We start from the raw sequence: 25,138 nt of genomic DNA, 5'->3' as shown, positions 1-25,138 counted from the left end.
AAGCTCGAAGTTTTTGTTCTACCACATATGCATCAGTTTTCAGAAGGAATTTTTAAAAATAGCCCATATGCTTGCCAGGAACTGTTCTAAGTATTTCACAAAAGTAGACTCTTATAATTCTCACAATAACCACACAAGAATGCTCTGATTATTTCTCCCACTGTATTAATAAGGAAATCGAGACATAGAGTTTGAATAATTTGCCCAAGGCCACATCACTAGTAAACACCAGAGCTGGTATTTAGAATGAGGCAATCTGGCTCCAAAGTCTTCATTCTTATCTACTTTAAGATCTCTATTTTTGGAATCAGAAGACAGGTGATAACCTGCCTGCTTCCTGCATTGCTAGTAAACTTGCATAACTGCTTGTTAGACTTCAAATTCTTCAAAAATCCAGACACGATCCCTAATAAGAAAAAAAAAGAAAAACAAAAGCTTGATGTCAGGGCTGTGAGTTCAAGCCCCACATTGGGCATAGAGCTTATGAAAGAAAGGAGAAGAGAGGAGAGGAGAGGAGAGGAGAGGAGAGGAGAGGAGAGGAGAGGGAGGGGAAAGTGGAGGGAGGGGAAGAGTAAAGGAAAGAGGAAGGGGAAGGGAAAAGAAAAGAACCCTATATAGGTAAGACCAGGAAAAAAGTCATAAATAGAAAATAATCTCGGGCACCTGGGTGACTCAGTGGGCTAAGCCTCTGTCTTCAACTCAGGTCATGATCTCAGAGTCCCGCATCCAGCTCTCTGCTCAGCAGGAAGCCCGCTTCCTCTGCCCTCCTCTCTCTGCCTTCCTTTCTGCCTACTTGTGATCTCTCTCTGTCAAATAAACAAAATAATTAAAAAAAAAAAAAAAGAAAAAGAAAATAATCTCTTACCCCAAAGAAAACAACTCAACGTGGTTTTATAAAACTACTTAATGAAATCCAAGTGCAGTACAATTACTAGAAATACAAAAAATAGAAATCTCCAACTAAATATAGATAGTAGATAAATTGAAAAAAGATTGGTCACTATAGTGGCCTAGAAGGTAAAGTTTAAGAGCCTTTTAAAGAGCAAAATAAAAGCAGACAAGGAAATCAAGAGGGAAAACAAGCAACCAGAACAGAAAGGCAAGAGACCTAACATATAAACAATGGGCACTCTGGACAGACAAGAAGTATTCATGAGAGCTAAAAGACCTAATTTTGTATATTTAAAAGGCTCTCAGAATCCAGAGTAGATTGAATTGATGAGAAAACACACATACATAATCTGATAAAAATTCCTGAACTCTAAGACTAAAGAGCAAATACTATTCGCCACCATTTAGAAAGAACAAAGCATTGAGAAAGAAAAAAAGAGCCAGATTCGCATTGGACTTACTGGTAATTCTAGAAGCTTGAAGACAATAGAATAGCATCTTTAGAATGAGAAAAGGCAAGATTCTTTACATTAGCCTGTCAAGTGAAAGAACAGTCTTTGAAAATGTGCAGTAATTCAGAGAATAGATCATTCACATGACTCATACAGAAAAATATTAAAGAAGGGATAACAAATAGATAAACTCATGGGTCTGATAAGTGAAAAGAAAGCCAAAATAGATACAAGTGGGCATGAGAAAGAAGACATACAACATATTCAGCAGATATTCACAAAAATTATGAGAATACAACTAAGCAATTTTATAATAACAAATTTGAAAGCCTTTGATGAAATGGATAATTTTCTAGCAAAATATAATCAAATATGTGCACTCTGTATAAAATTGCCATCTCTTTATAAGAGATATAGTAAAGATGATTTTTTTTTTTTTAATTTACTACTTGAAAAAGGTTCCAATACCAGATGGGAGTTACAACTTTTATTTTTTTTTTTAAAGATTTTATTTATTTACTTGAGAGAGAGACAGTGAGAGAGAGCATGAACGAGGAGAAGGTCAGAGAGAGAAGCAGACTCCCCATGGAGCTGGGAGTCTGATGCGGGACTCGATCCCGGGACTCCAGGATCATGACCTGAGCCGAAGGCAGTCGTCCAACCAACTGAGCCACCCAGGCATCCCGAGTTACAACTTTTAAAGAACAGATAATTCTGTTCTTTTTTTAAGAAAGTTATTGTTTAAATTAGAAAGCTTTTTCATTTATTTTAAGAAATCAGAATAAATTTTTAAAAATATGTATTTTAAAATCTTTTTTTAAAAAAACATTTTATTTATTTATTTATTAGAGACAGAGAACAAGCAGGGGGAGGGGCAAAGGAAGAGGACAAGCAGATTCCCTACTGAACAGGGAGCCCCATGTGGGGCTCAATCCCAGGACGCTGGGATCATGACCCGAGCCAAAGGCAGACACTTTACCAACTGAACCACCCAGATGCCCCCCAAAATATATTTTTTATGAAGGCAAAAATTATAGTCCTATCTTACTGATATAGTTACACAATTCTCATCCAAAATTCAGCAAATAGGATGCATATATATGTGTACATATATTGAAAAACTAAAAATTAGTTTCAAGCAGGATTTGTTGTTTCAGGAATGCAATGGTGTTTGAATAACAGGAAATCTATCAACATAATCTATTACTGTAACAATAAAGAGTTAAGAGCATACATTGACATCAGTAAATGCCAAAAAGTTATTTGATGAAATTAACAGCCATCTTAATAAAAACTCAAAGTATAATAGAAAATAGAAGGAAACTACCTAAATATAACAAAGACCATTTGTTTAAGAAAAGGACACCTGCTGGCTCAGCTGGTAGAGCATATGACACTTGATCTCAGAGTTGTGAGTTCAAGCCCCCACACTGGAGGTGAAGATTGTTAGGGTACGGAGTCAACCACCCCTCAATTAGACAGAGAACACTCTTGATAATGCAAGTCACACAGCGAGGTTTATTTCCAGCTAGCTGGGGTCCAAGTATCTGCCCAGCGCAGACGGTTTCAACTAGGACCCCGAGCACTCAAAGCCAAGGGTTTATACATCATTTTTTAAAACATCCAACTCACAGTAACTTTCCATCACTTCAGAGACCATACATACTTTGGGCTTGCACCCCCCTGTGGTTTAGTAAGATAAACTCTTCAATATCTGTCCTTGGCCCATCCGCCTAGCCGCCCTGGAGGTTTAAGCTGATTAGCTGCTGCCCGGGTGTTGCAGTGTGGGGTACTTTCTTGGAACTAAAGCAGGGAGGGGGTCCCTGGAACTAAAGTAAAGTAGGGGAAAGGTTAGTCCTTGGGCCTGAGATGGCTGCCCAAGCTAAGATGGCTGTACTTATGCTAACCCACTCTTACAAGATTACTTAAAAATAAAATCTTAGGGCGCCTGGATGGCTCAGTGGGTTAAGCCGCTGCCTTCGGCTCAGGTCATGATCTCAGGGTCCTGGGATCGAGTCCTGCATCGGGCTTTCTGTTCAGCAGGGAGCTGCTTCCCTCTCTCTGCCTGCCTCTCTGTCTACTGTGATTTTTGTCTGTCAAATAAACAAATAAAATCTTAAAAAATAAATTAATTAAAAAAAAAAAAACCAACCCTCTAAAAACAGCACAGCTAGTATTCTAAATGGCAAGCCAGGTAAACAATTTAAATTAAAACCAGAAATTAGGCATAGAATCACCCTATTATTCATTTAAGATAAAAATTTTAAAAGAGCAGTTTAAATATTCTCTTTCTGTTGATGACATTATATACCTAAGTTATTCAATAAAATATTAACAAAATTAATAAGAGACTAGTAATGTGTCAATGTATCAAAGCAATATACTAAATTCATTAGGTTTTTCGATTTCAATATTCTGACAGCAAGCACCTAGGAATAAAAAATGAGAAAAATATTCCACATTTTATTCATAATAGTAGAAAAACTATAAAATGTTTAGGAATAAGTAGATTAAATATATGAAGAAAAATCTCTAAAATTTTATTGATAGGAATACTATAAAAAACATTAGACCTGAAGAAATGGGAAGACACACTAGATTCTTAGATGCAAAGTTAGCTTAAAAATAATGTTTCTTGGTCCCCTCTCTCCCTCGGCGCTGCCTGCAGAGCTGGCAGCCATCTGTTACTGGGCATCATGGCTGCCCTCAGACCTTTGGTAAAGCCCAAGATTGTTAAAAAGAAGATGAAGGAGTTCACCCGGCACCAGTCAAACCGATATGTCAAAATTAAATGCAAATGGCGGAAGCCGAGAGGCACTGACAATAGGGTGTGCAGAAGATTCAAGGGCCAGATCTTGATGCCCAAGATTGATTACAGGAGCAACAAGAAGACAAAGCACATGTTGCCCAGTGGCTTCAGGAAGTTCCTAGTCCACAATGTCAAGGAGCTTGAAGTGCTGCTGATGTGCAACAAATCCCACCGTGCAGAGATAGCTTACAACGTCTCCTCTGAGAACCGCAAAGCTATTGTGGAAAGAGCAGCCCAGCTGGCAATCAGAGTCACCAATCCCAATGCCAGGTTATGCAGCGAAGAAAATGAATAGACAGCTTGTTGTGCATGTCATATTTGTGTTAATAAAACCATAAAACTACAAAAAAAAATTTCTCCCAAAAGTAATTACTAATTTTTTTAAAAGTAAGCTCTATGCCCAATGTGGGGCTTGAACTCATGATCCCAAGATCAAGAGTCACATGTTGTATGGACTGAGGCAGCCAGGAGCTCCAATAATATATTAATTAGTTGTTACCCAAATTATGTGTATTACAGAATTGGATAAAATATAACTAACATTTATGTGGAAGGTTAAATTCTACAGAACAGTCAAGAAAATTGTGAGAGAGAAGTAAGTACACTGCATTGAGATTTGTCTTATTACATTTTGAGCATTTAATACAAATATTCTATCAAATCAATATGATACTATAAAAAGACATATTTGATGGATTAGAATAGGGAAAAATCTTTTATACATATACATATGTGAATATATGATACTACAGAGGTGACAGATTAACTGGAAAGATATATTTTGTGGGTTAAAAGGCATATAACATTAAATTTACCATCTTAGCTATTTTTAAGTATACAGTTCAGTAGTGTTAAGTATATTCATATTGTAATAGATCTCTAGAACCTTTCACCTTGCAAAACTGAAACTACACTCTTTTCCCCTCCCTTCACCCCCTTCCTGTAACCCTTAACAACCACCTTCCTACTTTGTCTCTATGATTTTGACTACTTTAGAAGCTTTTTTTTTTTAAAGATTTTATTTATTTATTTGACAGACAGAGATCACAAGCAGGCAGAGAGGCAGGCAGAGAGAGAGAGGAGGAAGCAGGCTCCCTGCCGAGCAGAGAGCCCGATGCGGGACTCGATCCCAGGACCCTGAGATCATGACCCGAGCTGAAGGCAGCGGCTTAACCCACTGAGCCACCCAGGCGCCCCTACTTTAGAAGATTTATATGAGTGGAATCATATGGTATTTGTTCTTTTGTGACTAGTTTATTTAGCATAATGTCTTCAGGGTTCATCCATGCTGCATGTAGCATGTGACAGGATATCCTTTCTTTAAAGCTGCATAATATTCCAGTGTGTGTATGTGTGTGTGTGTGTACTACATTTTCAATTATTAATTTGTCAATGGATACTCCAATTACTTCCACTTCTTGGCTATTTGTGAATAATAATATTCAATGAACACAGATGTACAAATATCTCTGAGATCTGGCCTTGAATTAGTTTGGATATGTACCTATGAGTGGGATTGCTGGATCATATGATTTTTTATTATTTTTTTGAAAAAACTGCATACTGTTTTCCATAGTGGTTGTACCATTTTGCATTCCCTAACAGTACACAAGTGTTATCCTTTTGAAGAGTATTGATTGTGGGGGCGCCTGGGTGGCTCAGTTGGTTAAGCATCTGCCTTCAGCTCAGGTCATGATCCCAGGGTCCTGGAATCGAGCCCCGCATCCGGTTCCTAGCTCAGTGAGAAGCCAGATTTGCCTTCTCCCTTTGCTTGCTGCTCCTCCTGCTTTGTGTTGTCTCTCTCTCTGGCAAATAAGAAAATAACATCTTTAAAAAAAGAGAGAGAGAGTACTGATTTTGTTAAATCTACTTGAGGATCACCTTGATCCATTTCAGGCCTATTATCAAAATTTATTATGGTAGATCAGGTCCAGCAAAGACTTTACTCTGTGCTTTTTATCCCTACTAAGTCCTGGCTCTTCTGAGGGCTGTACCCAATGCCCTGTGTAGAATGAAGTCTCTCTACCATGACTGGTGAGAACATAAACTATTCCCTATCCTGTGGGAACTCCAGGAATTGTCTGCTTACTTCTTTCCAGTGGCTATTTCCAAGATTCCTCTCACTTATATGTATATCAATTCTTAGTCATATATTTGAGGAACTCCTCTACAGTTCTCTGTAAGTTTCTCTGGGCAATGCCCTATTCTCCAGTTCTCTGTCTCAGAAGTTCTAGCCTTAACTCTGATTTCTGCCTTTTGAACTTTATTGGTAATATTCCTTTTAAATGTTGTACAGTATTGAACTGTGTTCTGGCAGGTAGTTAACTTACTTTTGGATCAAATTCATTTTTTCGAGGTTTGATTTGAAGTGTTTTAGGTGCATGTGTGTATAGGTAATCTTTTTTCTAGAACTAGTTCAGCTCTACTACTAAGGTGGAACCTTTGAGATCTCTACTGAATGACCCATTTATTCAATGAGACCTCTGCTTTCAGTCGGGTGGGCACTAGAATAATCTCAAGACTTGTTTGAGCTTCAGGAATTTTCTGCATTACAGCTCCTCTGTAAATGTTCCTTCCTCAGCAGTTGATCATTGCCTGGCCTCATGGAGTTTCACCCTTCACACACAGATCGATCACACAGATCGAAAGCTTCAAAGGAAGGACACCTACGCAAATTTCTAGAGTTCTTTTTCTAGCATCTTTCCTTCCTCTTCCTTGTCCCACCAATGTTAGCTGTCTTGGCACCCCTGCACTTTAATCATTATCTTCTCATCTTAATGAGACCTTCCTGCATTGTGACCAAAAATGGTCCACAGAAAGCCGGGGCAATTTTACTGCTTACCTAGTTGGTTTCTCCTTTGCTCAAAGATCACAGTTCTGTGCTTCCTATGTCTATTTGTTTCATTCCCCCCCTCTCCTTTTCTAATCGTTCATAGTTAGGGAAGAGGAATCCCAGAGCAGCAGAAAGATCTAGCCTTAACTTAATCAAACTGATTCTTAGTAGGAGTCCCTGATGTTCTCGAACTTAACAGATAAAGCATCCAAAAATGGTTGATAAAAGTGTCTTTGTTCCTAAATGCAGAGAAAACACATGAGGGTGGAAGCAGTAAAATGTTATTAATGCTGCCAAGTCCATAGTTCACTGAAAGTTTTTTTTGTTTGTTTTTTGTTTTGTTTTGTTTTTAATGAAAACCACACTAGAGGAGTATCATGAGGACATTAAGGAGACAAATCTCGTTAATTTCTTTTTTTTCCACAGAGCATCCTAAGGGATTTCATTGGGAAAGAGAAGAATAGTTGAGTTTCAGCCAAGCTTCACCTTCTTTCTATTCAATTTTAATAAATAATGTAGCTCATAAAATCTGTGACTTTGAGAGGTTTTTCTGTTTGCTTGTATAGAAGTGACAACAAATAGTATAGTCATTATCAGTAAATGGCTTTCAAGTATTCATTGATTTGACGAAATATTTTTAAATGCCTATAATGTGCCAGGCACTATAGTAGGCACTGGGCATACAAAAACAAGAAACAAGTCTCTAATGTCAGGGCGCTTATGAGATAGTAAGAAAACAAGCTCTAGAACGTTTAATTATGATACATTATATAAGTGCATAAATAAGAATATATATAAAGTGGAGGAGTTAAGAAGGTGGAGGAGTAAGGAGACCCTAGGCTTGCCTCATCCCTTGAAAACATCTGGATAAGTATCAAATCATTTTGAAGACCCAGGAAATTGATCTGAGAAGTGAGAGAGCAAAACTGCACAACTATGGACTGGAAAAACTGCCACATCATGGAAGGTAGGAGCTTCAGAAAGTTGATTTGGGGGAGCTAAGAGCTGCAGATGGGGCAAATGGGAGGGAGCCCTAATCACAGAGAGAGGAGTGAGAGAGAGAGAGAGTATGCAAGGAACTGCACAAGAAAAACTCCTCAAAACCATTGACTGGGAAAGGGATTGAATACAAGTTTTTATAAACAGTGGAGCACAGAATCTGAAGTTCGGTGGTTTACACCATCGCCAGGGTCATGCCTGGTGGGTTTATCTGTGCTCCAGTAGGGAAGGAGGTGGAGACCTGGGAGCTGGCAGCATGGTCTTATGATCCCCTGGGTTGCATTGGGAGAAGCAGTTCCCTTGCTTGGTGTGCATTTGGGAGTGGCAGTGTGGGGACAAAAGACCCACGGGTGCCACTGACCTGCCCTCCCCAGCGCAGGAACAAAGGGACAGGCTGAGGGCAGCAAACTTTGGTGCTAGCTTTTAGCTCTGCTTTACCATAAACTCTGAACTGCTGCACAGTCACACAACCGATTTCTGGAAAAAGCCAGTACTGGCCACAGAGTAGCAAGATCCTCCCCCAGACGACCAGCACTGGTCTGTATCAAGCCTATGGCTAAAATCTGAAGTTTTGAACCCAGCTTTGTGCCTGAGATTAAACACAGGAGTGCTATAGTGCCTAACAGCGGGACAGCTTGGATGCAGGCAGCGTGAAGGTGAGGATCTGGCAGAAGCCAGGGACACAGGAGAGATGATTGCTCTTCTGTGAATGCTTCATGAAAAGTGGAGGGAGGGAGCACCTCACTCCAGGGACAAGAGAGTGGGGCGACACCATTCCCTCTCTCTCCTCATCAGCACTGACTGATTTCATGGAGAAAACAGCGCCACCCAGTGGAGGCCAGAGCTGCTTACAACAAGCCCCGCTGCCCTGTGCCTTGCAGGTACATCTCCACTAGGGCAAGTCCCCCTGAGAATCATAGGGGCAGGCCCTCCCCCAGAAGACTAGCACAAACCCCTTGCACACCCCAAGTCTACTGATCATGGAGTGCCACAAAGCTTCAGCTCTGGGGGAAATAGAATATAGCTTTATTTTATTTTATTTTATCTTACTTTATTTTAGATCTAGTTTTTTTTAAAAATAATTATTTTTATTAACATATAATGTCTTATTTGACCCAGGGGTACAGGTTTGTGAATCGTCAGGCTTACACACTTTACAGCACTCACCATATCACATATCCTCCCCAATGTCCATAACCCCACCATCCTCTCCACAACCCCCTCCCCCCAGCAACCCTCAGTTTGTTTTATAAGATTAAGAGTCTCTTGGGCGCCTGGGTGGCTCAGTGGGTTAAGCCGCTGCCTTCGGCTCGGGTCATGATCTCAGGGTCCTGGGATCGAGTCCCACATCGGGATCTCTGCTCAGCAGGGAGCCTGTTTCCTTCTCTCTCTCTCTCTCTCTCTCTCTCTCTGCCTACTTGTGATCTCTCTCTGTCAAATAAATAAATAAAATCTTAAAAAAAAAAAAAAAAAGAGTCTCTTATGGTTTGTCTCCCTCCCAATCCCATCTTGTTTCATTTTTACCTTCCTTACCCACCAAGCCCCTGACTCTGCCTCTCAAATTCCTCGTATCAGGGAGATCATAGGACAATTGTCTTTCTCTGATTGACTTATTTCCCTCAGCATAATACCCTCTAGTTCCATCCATGTCGTTGCAAATAGCAAGATTTCATTTCTTTTGATGGCTGCACTGTATTTAATTTAGTTTTTAATGAGCAGACCAATACACACTGAGGATTTAGGTTCCTTTCTTGTTTTTATAGGGTGTTTTGTTTTGATCTAGCTTCTTTTAACAACCAGACCAAAATACACCTAGGATCTAGCTGTCTGTCTGTCTGTCTGTCTATCTGTCTTTTTCCTGTCTTTCTTTCTTTCTTTTTTCCCCCTCTTAATGTAGCCATTACACTCAGGAGGAGGAATACGACAGGCTTTCATAACAATCACATAGGTACACACAAAAATCATTGACTCAGACATAGTGACAAGATGGAAGAATTCACTCCAACATAAAGAATAAGAAGAATTCACAGCCAGGGATTTAATCAATACAGATGTATTGATTAAATTAAGTAAGATGTCTGAAACCATAATTTAAAACAATAATCATAAGGATACTTGAAAAAAAAGCATTGAAGACAATAGAGAATCCCTTACTACAGAAATAAAAGAACCTAAAACTAGTCAGGCCAAAATGAAAAATGCTATAACCAAGATGCAAAATCAAATGGATGCAATGACAATGAAAACAGATGGATTAGACAAATGAATCAATGATACAGGAAATAAAATTATGGAAAATAATGAAGCTAAAAAATAAGAGGGAAAGAAAGGGACTTAGGGACTCGGTGATTCCTTAAAGTGTAAGAACATTTGTATCATAGGATTCCCAGAAGAAGAAGAGAAAGAAAAAGAAGCAGGTTTATTTGACTATATTATAGCTGAAAACTTCCCTAATCTGGAGATAGAAACAGACACTGAAATCCAAGAAGCAGAGAGAACCCCCATTAAATCCAACAAAAGCTGCCATCACCAAGACCTATCATAGTGAAATTCACAAAATACAAGGAACATAAATAAAAGGACAAGGAAAGAATCCTGAAAGCAGCAAGGGAAAAAGAATCCTTAACCTACAAGGGAAGAGAGATTATGTTTGCAGCAGTTATAGACATAACTATAGAAACTTTTTCTTTTTTCTTTTTTTTTTTTAAACAATTTAAAGATTTTATTTATTTATTTGACAGAAAGTAGACGGAGAGGCAGGCAGAGAGAGAGAGGAGGAAGCAGGCTCCCTGCCAGAGCAGAGAGCCCGATGCGGGACTCGATCCCAGGACCCTGAGATCATGACCTGAGCCGAAGGCAGCGGCTTAACCCACTGAGCCACCCAGGCGCCCCTAGAAACTTTTTCTATAGAAACCTCACAAGGCCAGAAGTGAGTGGCATGATATATTCAATGTGCTGAATGGGAAATATGCAGCCAAGAATACTTTATCCAACAAGCCTGTCATTCAGAATAGAAGGAGAGATAAAGAATTTCCCAGACAAAAACTGAAGGAATTCATGACCACTAAACCAGCCCTGCAAGAAATATTAAGGGATTTTCGAGTGGGAGGGAAAGACCAAAAGCAATAAAGACTAGAAAGGAACAGAGAGCATCACCAGAAATGCCAACTTAACAGTAACACAGTGTCACTAAATTCATACTTTTTAATAATCACTCTGAATATAAATGGAATAAATACTCCAGTTAAGGAGCACCTGAGTGTCTCAGTCATTAAGCATCTGCTTTCAGCTCAGGTCAGGATCCTAGAGTCCTGGGATCAAGCCCTGCATAGGGCTCCCTGCTCAGCGGGAAGCCTGCATCTCCCTCTCCCACTCCTACTTGTTTACCTTCTTTTGCTGTCTTTCTCTCTGTTAAATAAATTAATAAAATCTTTAAATAAATAAATACTCCAGTCAAAAGATATAGGGTATCAGAATGGATGAAAAAAACAAAAATAAGACCCATCTATATGCTGCCTATAAGAGATTCATTTTAGACCTAAAGACACCTGCAGATTGAAAGTGTGGGGATGGGGAATCATCTGTCATGCTAATGAATGCCAAAAGAAAGCTGGAGTAGTGATATTTATATCAGACGAACTAGATTTTAAAGCAAACACTATAACAAGAGATGAAGAAGGACATTATATCATAATTAAGGGGTCTACCCATCAAGATCTAACAATTTTAAATGTTTATGCCCCCAACTCGGGAGCACCCAAATATATAAATCAATTAATAACAAATATAAAGAAACTTATTGGTAATAATACAATAGGAGGGGATTTTAGCACCCCACTTACAGCAACAGAAAGATCATCTAAGCAGAAAATCAACAAGAAAAAGGCTTTGAATGACACACTGGACCATACTGGACTTAACAGATATATTTGGCTAAAGCAGACTATATCTGCTATCTGCTGCTTAAGCAGCAGAATACACATTCTTTTTGAGTGCACATGGAACATTCTACATCACAACGGGTCACACACTGGGTCACATGTCAGCCCTTAACAAGTACAAAATGATTGAGAGCATATCATGCATATTTTTCAGGCCACAACACTATGAAACTCAAAGTCAACTGTAAGAAAAAAAATTGAAAAGGCCACAAATGCATGGAGATTAAAGAACGTATTCATTCGGGATGCCTGGGTGGCTCAGTTGGTTAGACGACTGCCTTCAGCTCAGGTCATGATCCCAGAGTCCCAGGATCGAGTCCTGCGTTGGGCTCCCAGCTCCACAGGGAGTCTGCTTCTCCCTCTAACCTTCTTCTCGCTCATGCTCTCTTCTCACTGTCTCTCTCTCAAATAAATAAATAAAATCTTAAAAAAAAAAAAAAAAGAACGCATTCATTCTACTTAAGAATGAATGGGTTAACCAGAAAATTAAGGAAGAAATAAAAAAAATACATGGAAGCAAATGAAAATGAGAACACAACAGTCCAAAACCTTTGGGACACAGCAAAAGTGATCATAAAAGGGAAATACATAGCAAAACAGGCACACCACAAGAAGCCAGATTCTCAAATACACAACATAACCCTACACCTAAAGGAGCTAGAAAAGGAAGAGCAAATAATGCCTAAAGCCAGCAAACGAAGGGAAATAATAAAATTTAGAGCAGAAATAAATGATAGAGACAAATAAAAAACCAGTAGAGCAGGTCAACAAAACTAAGAGCTGGTTCTTTGAAAGAATTGATAAAATTGATAAACTCCTAGACAGACATATCAAAAACAAAAGAGAAAGAACCCAATAAATAAAATCATGAATGAAAGGGGAGATCAAACCAACACCACAGAAATATAAACAAAAAATATTATGAAAAATTATTTGTCAACAAACTGGGAAATCTGGAAGAAATGGACAAATCCATAGAAACATACGAATCAGGAAGAAACAGAATATTTGAACAGACCCATAACCAGCAAGGAAATTGAATCAGTAATCAAAAATCTGCCAACAAATAAAAGTCCAAGGCCAGATGACATCCCATGGGAATTCTACCATACATGTAAAGAAGAGTTAATACCTAGTCTTCTCAAACTATTCCAAAAAATAGAAATGGGAGAAAAACTTCCAAACTCATTCTATGAGGTCAACATTATCTTGACTCTAAAAGCAAAAATCCCATTAAAAAGGAGAGTTACAGGGGCGCCTGGGTGGCTCAGTGGGTTAAAGCCTCTGCCTTCGGCTCAGGTCATGATCCCAGGGTCCTGGGATCGAGCCCCGCATCAGGCTCTCTGCTCAGCCGGGAGCCTGCTTCCTCCTCTCTCTGCCTGCCTCTCTGCCTACTTGTGATCTCTGTCTGTTAAATAAATAAAATCTTTAAAAAAAAAAAAGGAGAGTTACAGAACAACATCCCTGATGAACAACACCCCTGATGAATGCAAAAATTTCTCAACAAGAGACTAGCAAAATGAATCCAACAGTACATTAAAAGAATGATTCACGGGACGCCTGGGTGGCTCAGTTGGTTGAGCGGCTGCCTTTAGCTCAGGTCATGATCCCGGCGTCCTGGGATCGAGTCCCACATCGGGCTCCTTGCTGGGCAGGGAGTCTACTTCTCCCTCTGCCTCTAGCCTGCCACTCTGTCTGCCTGTGCTTGCGCTCTGTATCTCTCTCTCTAACAAATAAATAAAAATCTTTAATAAAAAAAAAAAAAAGAATGATTCACCATGATCACATTGGATTTATTTCTGGGCTGCAGAGGTGATATTAAGCAACATAATATACCACATTAATAAAAGAAAGGATAAGAACCATATGGTCTCTCGATAGATGCAGAAAAAGCATTTGACAAAATACAGCATCCTTTCTTGATAAAAATCCTCAAGAAAGTAGGTATAAATTGAACATATGTCAACATCATAAAAGCCATATATGAAAGACCCACAACTAATATTCTCAGTGGGGAAAACTGAGAGCTTTTCTTCTACAATCAGGAACAAGATAGGGATGTCAACTCTCACCATTACTATTTAACATAGTACTGGAAGTCTTAGCCTCAGCAATCAGACAACAAAAAGCAATAAAAGGCACCCAAATCAACAAGGAAGAAATAAAAGTTTCACTATTTGCAGACAATTGTGCTTTCTGTAGAAAATCCAAAAGACTCCACCAAAAATTGCTAGAACTAATACAGGAATTCAGCAAAGTCACAGGATATAAAATCAATGTACAGAAATCTGTTGCATTTCTATAAACCGGTAATGAAGCTACAGAAAAAGAAATTAAGGAATCAATCTCATTTACAATTGCACCAAAAACAATATGATACCCAGGAATAAATCTAACCAAAGAAATAAAAGATTTGTACTCTGAAAACTATAGAACACTTATGAAAGAAATTGAAAAAGAACACAAAGAAATGTGAAAAAATTCCATGCTCACGGATTGGAAGAACAAACATTATTAAAATGTCTACACTACCCAAAGCAATCTATATATTTAATGCAATCCCTATCAAAATACCACTAGCATTTTTCAGAGAGCTAGAATAAACGATCCTAAAATTTGTATGGAACCACAAAAGACCCTGAATAGCCAAAGCAATACTGAAAAAGAAATGCAAAGCAGGAGGCATCACAATTCCAGACTTCAAGCTGTAATCATCAAGACAGTAAGGTACTGGCACAAAAACAGACAGATAGATCAAAGGAACAGAACAGGAACCAGAAATAGACCCACAACCATGTGGTCCACTCATCTTTGACAAAGCAAGAAAGAATACCCAATGGGAAGAAAAGATATTCTCTTCAATAAATGATGTTGGGAAAATTGGACAGCAATTTACAGAGGAATGAAACTGGACCACTTTTCTACACCATACACAAAAATAAATTCAAAATGTTGAAAGACCTAAATGTGAGACAGGAAACCATAAAAATCCTAGAAAACACAGTCAGCAACCTTTTTGACCTTAGCTGTAGCAACTTCTTACCAGACACATCACTGGAGGCAAGGGAAACAAAAGCAAAAATGAACTACTGGGACTTCATCAAGGTAAAAAGCTTCTGCACAGTTAGGGAACAATCAATAAAACTAAAAGGCAGCCTGCAGAATGGGAGAAGATATTTGAAAATGACATATCCAATAAAGGTCAGTATCCACATATATAAAGAACTTATGCAACTCAATACCAAAAAAATAAATAATCTGATTAAGAAATGGGCAGAAAACATGATAGACATTTTTCCAAAGAAGACATCCAGATAGTTAACAGACACATGGAAAGATGCTCAACATCACTCATCATCATGGAAATACAAATCAAACTATGACAAGATACCACCTTATATCTGTTAGAATGAATAAAATTAACAACACAGGAAACAACAGATGTTGGTGAGAATGCAGAGAAAGAGGAACCCTCTTACATTGTTCGTGGCAATGCAAACTGTTTTCCACTGTGGAAAACAGTATGGAGGTTCCTCAGAAAGAAAAAAACTAGAACTACCCCATGATCCAGAGATTATTACTATGAGGCATTTACCCAAAGGATACAAAAATACAAATCTGAAAGGGTACATGCACCCCTGATGTTTATAGTGAATTATTAGCAATAGCCAAACTATGGAAAGAACCCAAGTGTCCATCAACTGATAGATAGCTAAGGAAGATGTGGTATATATACACACTGGAATATTACTCAGCTGTAAAAAAGAAATGAAATCTTGCCATTTGCAATGATATGGATGGATCTAGAGAGTATTATGCTAAGCAAAATAAGTCAACCAGAGAAAGACAAATACCATATGATTTCACCCTTATCTGGGATTCAGGAAACAGAACATATGTACATACGGGAAAGGAAAAAAAAAGAGAGAGAGAGAGGAAAGAGGGGGAGGCAAACTATAAGAGACTCTCTCTCTCTCTCTCTCTCTCTTTAACCATACGAGACTCTTAATGATAGAGAAGAAACTGAGGGTTGATGGAGGGAGGTGAGTAGGGGGTGGACTAAAGGGGGTGGGTATTAAGGAGAGCAATTCTTATGATGAGCACTGGGTGTTATGTGTAAGTGATGAATCACTAAATTCTATTCCTGAAACCAATACTACACTATATATTAACAATAACAAAAAGAGAAAGTTCTCAATTATTTAAAAACAAAGAAAAAGAATATATATTGTGCATTATGGGAGCACAAAAAAGAGATACCTAATCCAGTTTAGATAGGAGTGGTTAATAAAGTCAAATGCAGTAGAAGGAGCGAGACAGATAATTAAGACATGTCTACTGGATTTTGTAAGATAAACATCATTTTTAATCATACCTGAAGAATGCTATAGAAACAAATGGAATGGTTTTTTTAACTGAAAAAGCAGAGATAATGCAATATAACATCTTACTTAAAACATGAATTTGAAATGGAAGACTCCTTTAAAGATAGAGATCAAGGGGCACCTGGGTGACTCAGTCATTTAAATGTCTGCCTTCGGCTCAGTTCATGATCTCAGGGTCCTGGGATTGAGCTCTGTGTTGGGTTCCCTGCTCACTGGGGAGTCTGCTTCTCCTTCTCCCTCTCCCTTTCCCCCTCCCCCTGCTTGTGATTTCTCTCTCTCTGTCAAATAAGTAAAATCCTTTTAAAAAATGAAGATGGGTCATACAATGTAAGATTAATATCTAGAGCCATACTGTTTCCATTTGGAAGCCGCCTTTAAAATTTCCTAATGTGATTTAGTCAAGTTACTTAACCTTAACCTCTCTGTACTGTGGTTCTTCTTCTCTGTAAACTGGGGATGAAACCAATAGTACCCACAACATAGCACTGTTATTGGAATTAAATTACTAAATACTTGTAAATAAAACTGTGGTACATGAAAAAGACTGAATAATTGTAGCTATTCCTTTTATTATTAGGTAAGAGAGTTGGAAGTTGAGCAAGAATATACCTGCTGATCTAGTTTTTAGTGATCTCAGCAGTCATTTACCGAGAGTAACTGTTGTGGGTTTGATTAAGACCAGGAACACCAATTAAAAGCCAGAGGTTGTCAGACCAGCTTTAAAACAAAACAAAATTTAACTTTATGCCATTTATAAGAAACTCATAAACACAGATTAAAAGTAGAAAGATAAGGGCGCTGGGTGGCTCAGTCTGTTAAGCATCTACCTTTGGCTCAGGTCATGATCCAGGGTCCAGGGATCGAGCTCTCTGCTCTGTGAGGAGTGTGCTTCTTCTCCCTCTGCCTGCCACTCCCCTGCTTGTGTTTTCTCTCTCTCTCTCTGTCAAATAAATAAATAAAATCTTTAAAAAAAAAGAAGAAGAAAGAAAAAGATAAACCATGCAAAAGATAATTAAGAGTGTTAAAAAGTGTTAAAATGTGTGTGGGGGTGTGTGTGTATACACACACATATTTATTTATTTATTTAAAATTTTATTTTTAATTATTCTCTACACCAAATGTGGGACTTGAACTCAAAACCCCTGATCAAGACTTGCACATTCCTCCAACTGAGGCAGCCAGGCACCCCTACAATAGCTATATTAATATCAGACACAGTAAACTTCAAAACAAAGAATATCAGGAATAATGACAAGTATTACATAATAATAGAGGGATCAATTCTCCAAGAAGATGTAACAGTAGTCAGTGTATATGCACTTAACAACAGAGGTTCAAAATAGATGAAACAAAAACTTGAAAAGAGAAATAAATCCACAACTGGTGTTGGAGATTTCATCACAGAAGTGTTAGATAGAAAATCAATATAGAGAAGATCTGAATGACCCTATCATTCACTTAACCTAACTGGCATTTATTTAAAAAAAAAAAAAACAACTTGTCAGTAAACTCTTTGATATCAGCCACAGCAACTTCTTTCAAGACACGCCTCCAAAGGCAAAGGAAACAAAAGTGAAAATGAACTTTTGGAACTTAATCAAGATAAAAAGTTTCTGCACAGCAAAGGAAACAGTCAACAAAATAAAGAGGCAGCCCATGGAATAGGAGAAGATATTTGCAAATGACACTACAGAGAAAGGACTGATATCCAAGATCTACAAAGAACTCCTCAAACTCAACCCCCAAAAAACAGATAACCATGTCAAAAAATGGGCAGAAGACATGAACAGACCCTTCTCCAAAGAAGACCTACCAATGGCTAACAGACACATGAAAAAGTGTTCATCAAAAAAAGATCATCACTAACCATCAGGTAAATTCAAATAAAAACCTCATTGAGATACTACCTTATACCAGTTAGAATGGCCAAAATCAACAGTACAGGAAACAACGTGTTGGAGAGGATGTGGAGAAAGGGGAACCCTCTTACACTGCTGGTGGGAATGCAAATTGGTGCAGCTACTTTGGAAAATAGTGTGGAGATTACTCAAAAATTAAAAATAGAGCTACCCTATGACCCGGCAATTGCACTAGTGGATATTTACCCCAAAGATACAGATGTAGTGAAAATAAGGACCATCTGTACCCCAATGTTCATAGCAGTAATGTCCACAGTTGCCAAACCGTGGAAAGAGCTGAGATGCCCTTCAACAGATGAATGGATAAAGAAGATGTGGTCCATATATACAATGGAATAGTACTAAGCCATCAGAAAGGATGAATACCTAACTTTTGTATCAACATGGATGGGACTGGAGGAGATTATGCTGAGTGAAGTAAGTCAAGCAGAGAAAGTCAATTATCATATGGTTTCACTTAGTTGTAGAGCATAAGGAATAACCTGGAGGACATTAGGAGAAGGAAAGGAAAAGTGAATTGGGGGAAATCAGAGTGGGAGACAAAGCATGAGAGACTGTGGACTCTGAAAAACTAAATGAGGGTTTTGGAAGGAAGGAGAATGCGGGGATGGATGAGCCTCATGGTGGGTATTAAGGAGGGCCCGTATTGCATGGAGCACTGGGTATGGTGCATACACAATGAATCTTGGAACACTGAAATAAATAAAATAAAATTAAGATGTTAAAAAATACATAAAAAAGAAGAAAAAAAGAAAAATTTAAAAACAAAACAAAACAAAACTTGTCCCAACAGCAGAATGTACATTCCTTTCAAATACACGTAGAATGTTCACTAAGACCAGATTCTTGACCAGGAAACAATTTAAAACAAATTTAAATAAACATCATATAAGCTATAACAAATTAAAATCCAGAAAGACATATGGCAAATCCTCAAATATCTGGAAATCATATGACACATTTATAAGTAACTATTAGGTTTATACTGCTACTATAACAAATTACCACAATTTTAATGGCTTAAAACAAAATACATTTATTATCTTACAATTCCATAGGTAAGACATATAACATGGGGCCCCACTTGCCTTTTCCAGCTTCCAGGGGTCACCTGCATACCTTAGTCCCTGATTCCCTTGCTATACCTTTAAATCTGGAAATGCCGGAGCACATCACTCTCACCTTTTTTTTTTTTTATCACATCTTTTCTGCTTCTGGCTCCCACTTAAGGATCACTGTGATTACATTGGGCCTACCTGGATAATCCAGCATAATCTCACTATTCTAAGGTCAGAAGATTAGCAATTTTAATGTCACCTGCAACCTTAATTCCCTTTTGTCATATAATGTAACACTTTCACAGTTTCCCGTAATTAGAGGCCAGGAGGGGAAGAAGAGGGACATCATCCTGCCTTCCACAATGATCACTGGGTCAAAGAAGAGGAAGTCTCAAGGGGAAAAAAAGAAAACCACATATATATATATATATATATATATACTGCTACTATAACAAATTGCCACAATTTTAATGGCTTAAAACAAAATACATTTATTATCTTACAATTCCATAGGTAAGACATATAACATGGGGCCCCACTTGCCTTTTCCAGCTTCCAGGGGTCACCTGCATACATATATATATATATATATATATATATATATATATATGGTTTTCTTTTTTCAATGTATTTTCACTATATAGTGAAAACACATTGTGTTAAAATTTTGTGGATGCAGCTATTAGCTATTTAAATACTTATAATAGCAAAGAATAAAGATCTCAAATCAGTAATCTAAACTTCTACATTAAGAAACTGAAGAACAGGGGCGCCTGGGTGGCTCAGTGGGTTGAGCCTCTGCCTTCAGCTCAGGTCATGATCTCAGGGTCCTGGGATCGAGCCCCGCATCGGGCTCTCTGCTCGTCAGGGAGCCTGCTTCCTCCTCTCTCTCTGCCTGCCTCTCTGACTGCCTCTCTGCCTGCTTGTCATCTCTCTCTGTCAAATAAATAAATAAAATTAAAAAAAAAAAAAAAAGAAACTGAAGAACAGGGTGCCTGAGTGGCTCAGTGGGTTAAGCCGCTGCCTTCGGCTCAGGTCATGATCTCAGGGTCCTGGGATCGAGTCCTGCATTGGGCTCTCTGCTCAGCAGGGAGCCTGCTTCCTCCTCTCTCTCTCTCTGTCTGCCTCTCTGCCTACTTGTGATCTCTGTCAAATAAATAAATAAAAATCTTTAAAAAAGAAAAAAAAAAGAAAGAAAGAAACTGAAGAACAAATTAAACCCAAACCAGTACAAGGCAGAAAATAATAAAGATAGAAATCGATGAAATTGAGAACTGAAAAAATAATTGAGAAAAATCAGCCAAAGCTGATTCTTAGGAAAAAAATGAATAAAATCGATAAATCTCTAGGAATACTGGCCAAGGGAAGAAGAGAATACATAATAACCATTATGAGGAATAAAAGGAAGATCAGTAAAGACCTACACACATTAAAGACTAATAAGGAAATACTATGAAAAACTCAAACTAGAACCAGAAGTAGACTGAGTCAAGTTTGTTAATAGTGATAAAAAGGTATAGGTAGAAGCTGAAGCCAGAAAAGAAAAGGAACTAATAGGTAGTCCCGAGAATGAAGTTGATTACTATGAACTTGCACAAAATCTAGATGGCTCAGAGAATTTTTCCAGAAGTTTACTTGAAGGTTGGTGTTGTGTGATGATGCTGTGGAAATATAAGGATATAAGACAATAATGGATGGTGGTAAAAGAAGAGTTTAGATCCTCGATACAGAGTCCAAAACTGGTGGTTTTGGAAGGTAGGGATATGAGGGAGCTAGAAGTAGGGGGAATGGAGAGACCGAGATAGGGCTGCTAGATGGACTCAGGATGGGGGTAAATATTCTTTTTTCAGCAGTTGTTCTTTGACCAGCCTCATGGAGTTTCACCCTTTATACACAAGATTGGAATTTAGTCTAAATGATTTAAGGGAGGTTCACTTATGCAAATGGAGTGGGGAGTCGACTACGTATGAAGGTTCAAAGAATTAGACATTTGTACAAAAGAAAAAAGAGATTTATTGAAAATGAAGGCAAAAGAGAGCTGGTATTTGGAGGGTTGGTCATTTATTTTATATCTACCACATTCTAGACATTATTCTGGACACAGGATATAACAAATGGTAAGCAAGGCAGACAGATCTTTACTACCTTACAGCTGACAGCTTTAATACTGATAAATAAATATGTCATTATAATATTTAATGATACATGTAGGAAGTACTTAGAATGTTGTATAGAGGAATGGTAAGATTTAAAATGACGCCGTACCAAGCAGGAGTGAGTGACCAATAGGAGAAAACACTTAAGCAAGTGATACTGAAAATGCTATAATCCTCAGTATATATGTTCTTACAGACTTCCCATGGGAGCATCCACAGCTTTCAAAAAGCTCTCTAAAATCATAAATCTTATGTCCCATAAGAATTCTCAACTAAATTATTTCACCAGAACAAAACGATTTATCTGTTAAGAGTCTTTTCCATCACTCTACTGATTTATTTCTCAAGAAAATGGAAAAGTATAGCCATTCAGGCCTAGTTTAAGTGGACAAGTCTCTAGAATTTCCAGCTCCGTACAACTTCTGACATCTAGTTTAAGCAGCAAGCATACTGGCCTGACTCATGCTCTGGTTATCTCAAAATACAATTTATAAGTATAAATATAATACACATCATAAGTAAACAAAGTGGCTTCCTGTCCTCACTTTTTAACTGTTGAGATCATATATTTTTAGTAGAAATTGGTAAGTTCTGAGAATCTCAAAGTTTGGCTTAAATTCCTTCTTCTTCTTCTTTTTTTAAGATTTTATTTATTTATTTGACAGAGAGAGATCACAAGTAGGCAGAGAGGCAGGCAGAGAGAGAGGGAAGCAGGCTCCTTGCTGAGCAGAGAGCCCAATGTGGGGCTTGATCCCAGGACCCTGAGATCATGACCTGAGCCGAGGGCAGAGGCTTAACCCACTGAGCCATCCAGGCGTCCCCTTAAATTCCTTCTTTGACAAAAACATGTAAAGTTTCTTGAGACACTATATTTTTGGAGATACTTTTAATTAATATTGTCATCTGAGGGACAAACAGCTTGAAAATGATCCTTTCCTCCCTTCCGTTGGAGCACAGATCTTTTGGAATATTCTTGTTTTCTATAACTTGGAAGAAAATCTCCCAATTTTTTTTTTTTTTTCACGTGGAGGCAATTCTGAGTTAGTGTTGAGTGTAAAGTGGCCAACCTGGTAAATTTCATTGAGCTGCTTGTGCCCCTTTGTGGCCGGTGCTTACAATTACAGCTTAGTACTGTTCACCAGCCAGAAGCATCTGAATTGTTGTTTCAGATGCGTGGTTGCCTCTAAAAGCTGGAAAGAACCATGGAGAAAGAGGCCCCTAGAAGCTAGAGGCACATGGAATGCATGCGACTAGTGGATACCTTAGCAAGGACCAGATTCTGGTTGAAAGCAGAAGGATGTGTGGATGCCAAGTTGGCATCAAACACGGCCAATACACATTATTGTAATTGTTTCTGTGTTGCCTCTCACACTAAAATATAAGTCCCATAAAGGAGAGACATTTTGCCTGGCACTCCACAAAGGTTGCTGAATGAGCAAATAAAGGAACAAATGGCTTTAGAGTGTGTGTGTGTGTGTGTGTGTGTGTGTTTTAAGATGAGCATGGAGCCCAACAGTGGGCTCAATCTCACCACCCTGAGATCATAATCTGAGCCCAGATCAAGAGTTCCATGCTTAACCAAATGAGTCACCCAAGCACCCACAAATGGGTTTAGTTTGTAGCAAGCTCACAGATGATAACTATTTTCTTTCTATTGCTAATTAGTCTTAGTAGATGGAAAATGCTTTGATAGTTCTATTTAATGAAGTCCCACATGTCCAAGAGGATTTCTCAAACTTCAGTACTTTATAGGTTTAGCTTTATTTGTTTACTTGTTGTAATTAATAAATGTTAGTTGGGCATTACATTCCAAGGTCTAGATTTTTAAAAAGTGACAGACACAGTTCTAGCCCCCAAAGAAGAGCATATCAGATTACAGTGTTATCCTCCTCCAATCCGTTTTTCAAATTATAGGCAGAGTAATTTTCTTTAAAAGTTAAATCTGATTGTGCCCGCCCCTTAATTAAAACTCTTCATTTGCTGAAAGGCCCTTTCATTATTGGTCCCTGTCTTCCTTGCCAGTCTCATTTAGAGCTCTCTTCCTCTCTGCATTCTTATCACAGTTTGAGTTGCTCAACCTTCAATGCTCCTTCCTATGTCAAGACTGTTGGGCATACTGTTCTCTTTTCTTGCAAACCTGTCCTCCGTTCCGGCCTAGGTTACTCCTAACCAAAGGCAACAATCTCTGGAACAGCTTCCCTGGCATGCAAAACCAGTTGGGTCCCAATACAGCTTTGCAAAATACTCTGAACTGCTTTATCAAGATAAAAGCATTCATCGTGTAAATGACTGTCTTCCCCTGCTAAAATGCAAGCTTTTTTTTTTTTTTTTTTAAGATTTTATTTTTTAGCACTCTTTACACCAAACATGGGGCTTGAACCCACAATCCCAAGATTAAGATTTGCATTCTCTACCAACTGAGCCAGCCAGGTGCTCCTAAAGTGTAAACTCTTGATGACGGGGACATTGTAGGTTGTTCAGTATCGTGCCTGGCACCTGGTGGGCACTTTCAAACATTAGTTGAATGAATGAATGAACTACCAGGTTTGAAGTGGAAAGGGAGCCTGATGAAAAATAATATGTTTGCTTGACTGACACCAGATTTCTAGTTGTAAAATTTCAGAAACACCACTAGGTTTTTGGGAAGAGTGTATTTCCTAAAAGAAGGAGAGGCAGATCAAGAAATCTAAACAATCATTGGGGCGCCTGGGTGGCTCAGTGGGTTAAGCCGCTGCCTTCGGCTCAGGTCATGATCTCAGGGTCCTGGGATCGAGTCCCGCATCGGGTTCTCTGCTCAGCGGGGAGCCTGCTTCCTTGTCTCTCTCTCTCCCTCTCTCTCTCTGCCAGCCTCTCTGCCTACCTGTGATCTCTCTCTGTCAAATAAATAAATAAAATCTTAAAAAAAAAATCCTCTTTAAGAAATCTAAACAATCATCAAACAAACCAGGTCTCTCAAGGTGGAATCAACAAGGAACATCAGAAGCTTCACGGAAGAGAGAAAAACAGGGTAGCTAAGACGTAGTGACTTAAGGTGTACTGTTCTTTCATTCATTCAACGCCTATTCCGTGCTTGGAACTTGGGACTTAGAAATTCAAAGGCGGGCAAGTCTTACACAGTTCTTGTCCTTAAACCTTAAACCTATAGCGTACTAAGAGACTGTATTCGGTCTAGTAACTTCCGTGAGGTGCTGCTAAGGAAGGTCTGTAAGCCAGCGTCATGAAATACTTCACTCGAGGGTAGGGGAAGAGAGGGGAGGGACAAAGAGAAGATGGACGCGTGGTCAGGCAAGCCTTTCTGGTTCAAGCTGAACACTGAAAGATGAGGAGGAAGCCTGGCGGTCTGGGGAACTGAAGGAAGTTCAAGAGTTAGGATTTGGGATCTCACAGAAAACGTCCAGAGACCGAAGTGCACCCTGGCAGGTTTGCCTTACAGCGACCCCGCGCTGTGAGAGGTCATTAGCCTGGTGAACACTCCCTGGGCAAGCACGTAACGTTCTGCCCTTCCACATTCCAGCAGAACTGGGTTTACCTCAAATTATCCATTTCTTAATCGCGCAGGCTTCCACCAACTGCAGAGCGGCGGTGACCCGCAGACGGCCAGGGTCTGCCGGAGACTGCGCGGAGGAACTGCACTCACTGCCAACTCCACCCCGGGAAGAGGCCCCAGAAGCCCCACCCACGTCCAGGCACGTTCT

At 38.9% G+C, this 25,138-nt stretch overlaps 2 protein-coding genes and 1 long non-coding RNA gene across 4 annotated transcripts in view; 2 read left to right on the top strand and 1 right to left on the bottom strand.

Annotated features, from left to right (window-relative positions):
* TMEM19 (transmembrane protein 19) overlaps positions 1–7,501 on the top strand; it is a 35,170-nt gene extending 27,669 nt beyond the window's left edge. The window contains exon 7 of the mRNA XM_059402455.1: positions 7,412–7,501. Within this exon, the coding sequence (XP_059258438.1) occupies positions 7,412–7,449 (38 nt within the window). The 3' untranslated portion in view covers positions 7,450–7,501. The remainder of the gene's footprint in view (positions 1–7,411) is intronic.
* On the bottom strand, positions 146–25,137 carry LOC132019412 (uncharacterized). Of its 2 annotated transcripts, XR_009404755.1 has the most exons (4): positions 24,973–25,137; positions 17,138–17,250; positions 664–806; positions 146–406 (listed from the first exon to the last, which is right to left on the bottom strand). It is a non-coding gene; the product is annotated as an uncharacterized LOC132019412 (long non-coding RNA). The 2 variants fall into 2 exon arrangements; XR_009404754.1 differs by lacking the exon at positions 17,138–17,250 and having other exon boundaries at positions 24,973–25,120.
* LOC132020563 (large ribosomal subunit protein eL32-like) lies at positions 4,040–4,505 on the top strand. Its single transcript, XM_059404699.1, has one exon. The coding sequence runs from the start codon at positions 4,040–4,042 to the stop codon at positions 4,445–4,447; it is 408 nt and encodes a 135-aa protein (XP_059260682.1). The 3' UTR covers positions 4,448–4,505.
* Position 25,138: the final 1 nt, after the last annotated feature.

Source organism: Mustela nigripes, chromosome 6 (genome assembly GCF_022355385.1).
Source record: "Mustela nigripes isolate SB6536 chromosome 6, MUSNIG.SB6536, whole genome shotgun sequence".
Taxonomy (NCBI): Eukaryota; Metazoa; Chordata; class Mammalia; order Carnivora; family Mustelidae; genus Mustela; species Mustela nigripes.
This window is presented reverse-complemented; position numbering and strand designations above follow the sequence as displayed.

Bases quoted from the DNA above. Each gene is read 5' to 3' on its own strand.
- LOC132020563 (XM_059404699.1), top strand. From the start codon at position 4,040: ATGGCTGCCCTCAGACCTTTGGTAAAGCCCAAGATTGTTAAAAAGAAG.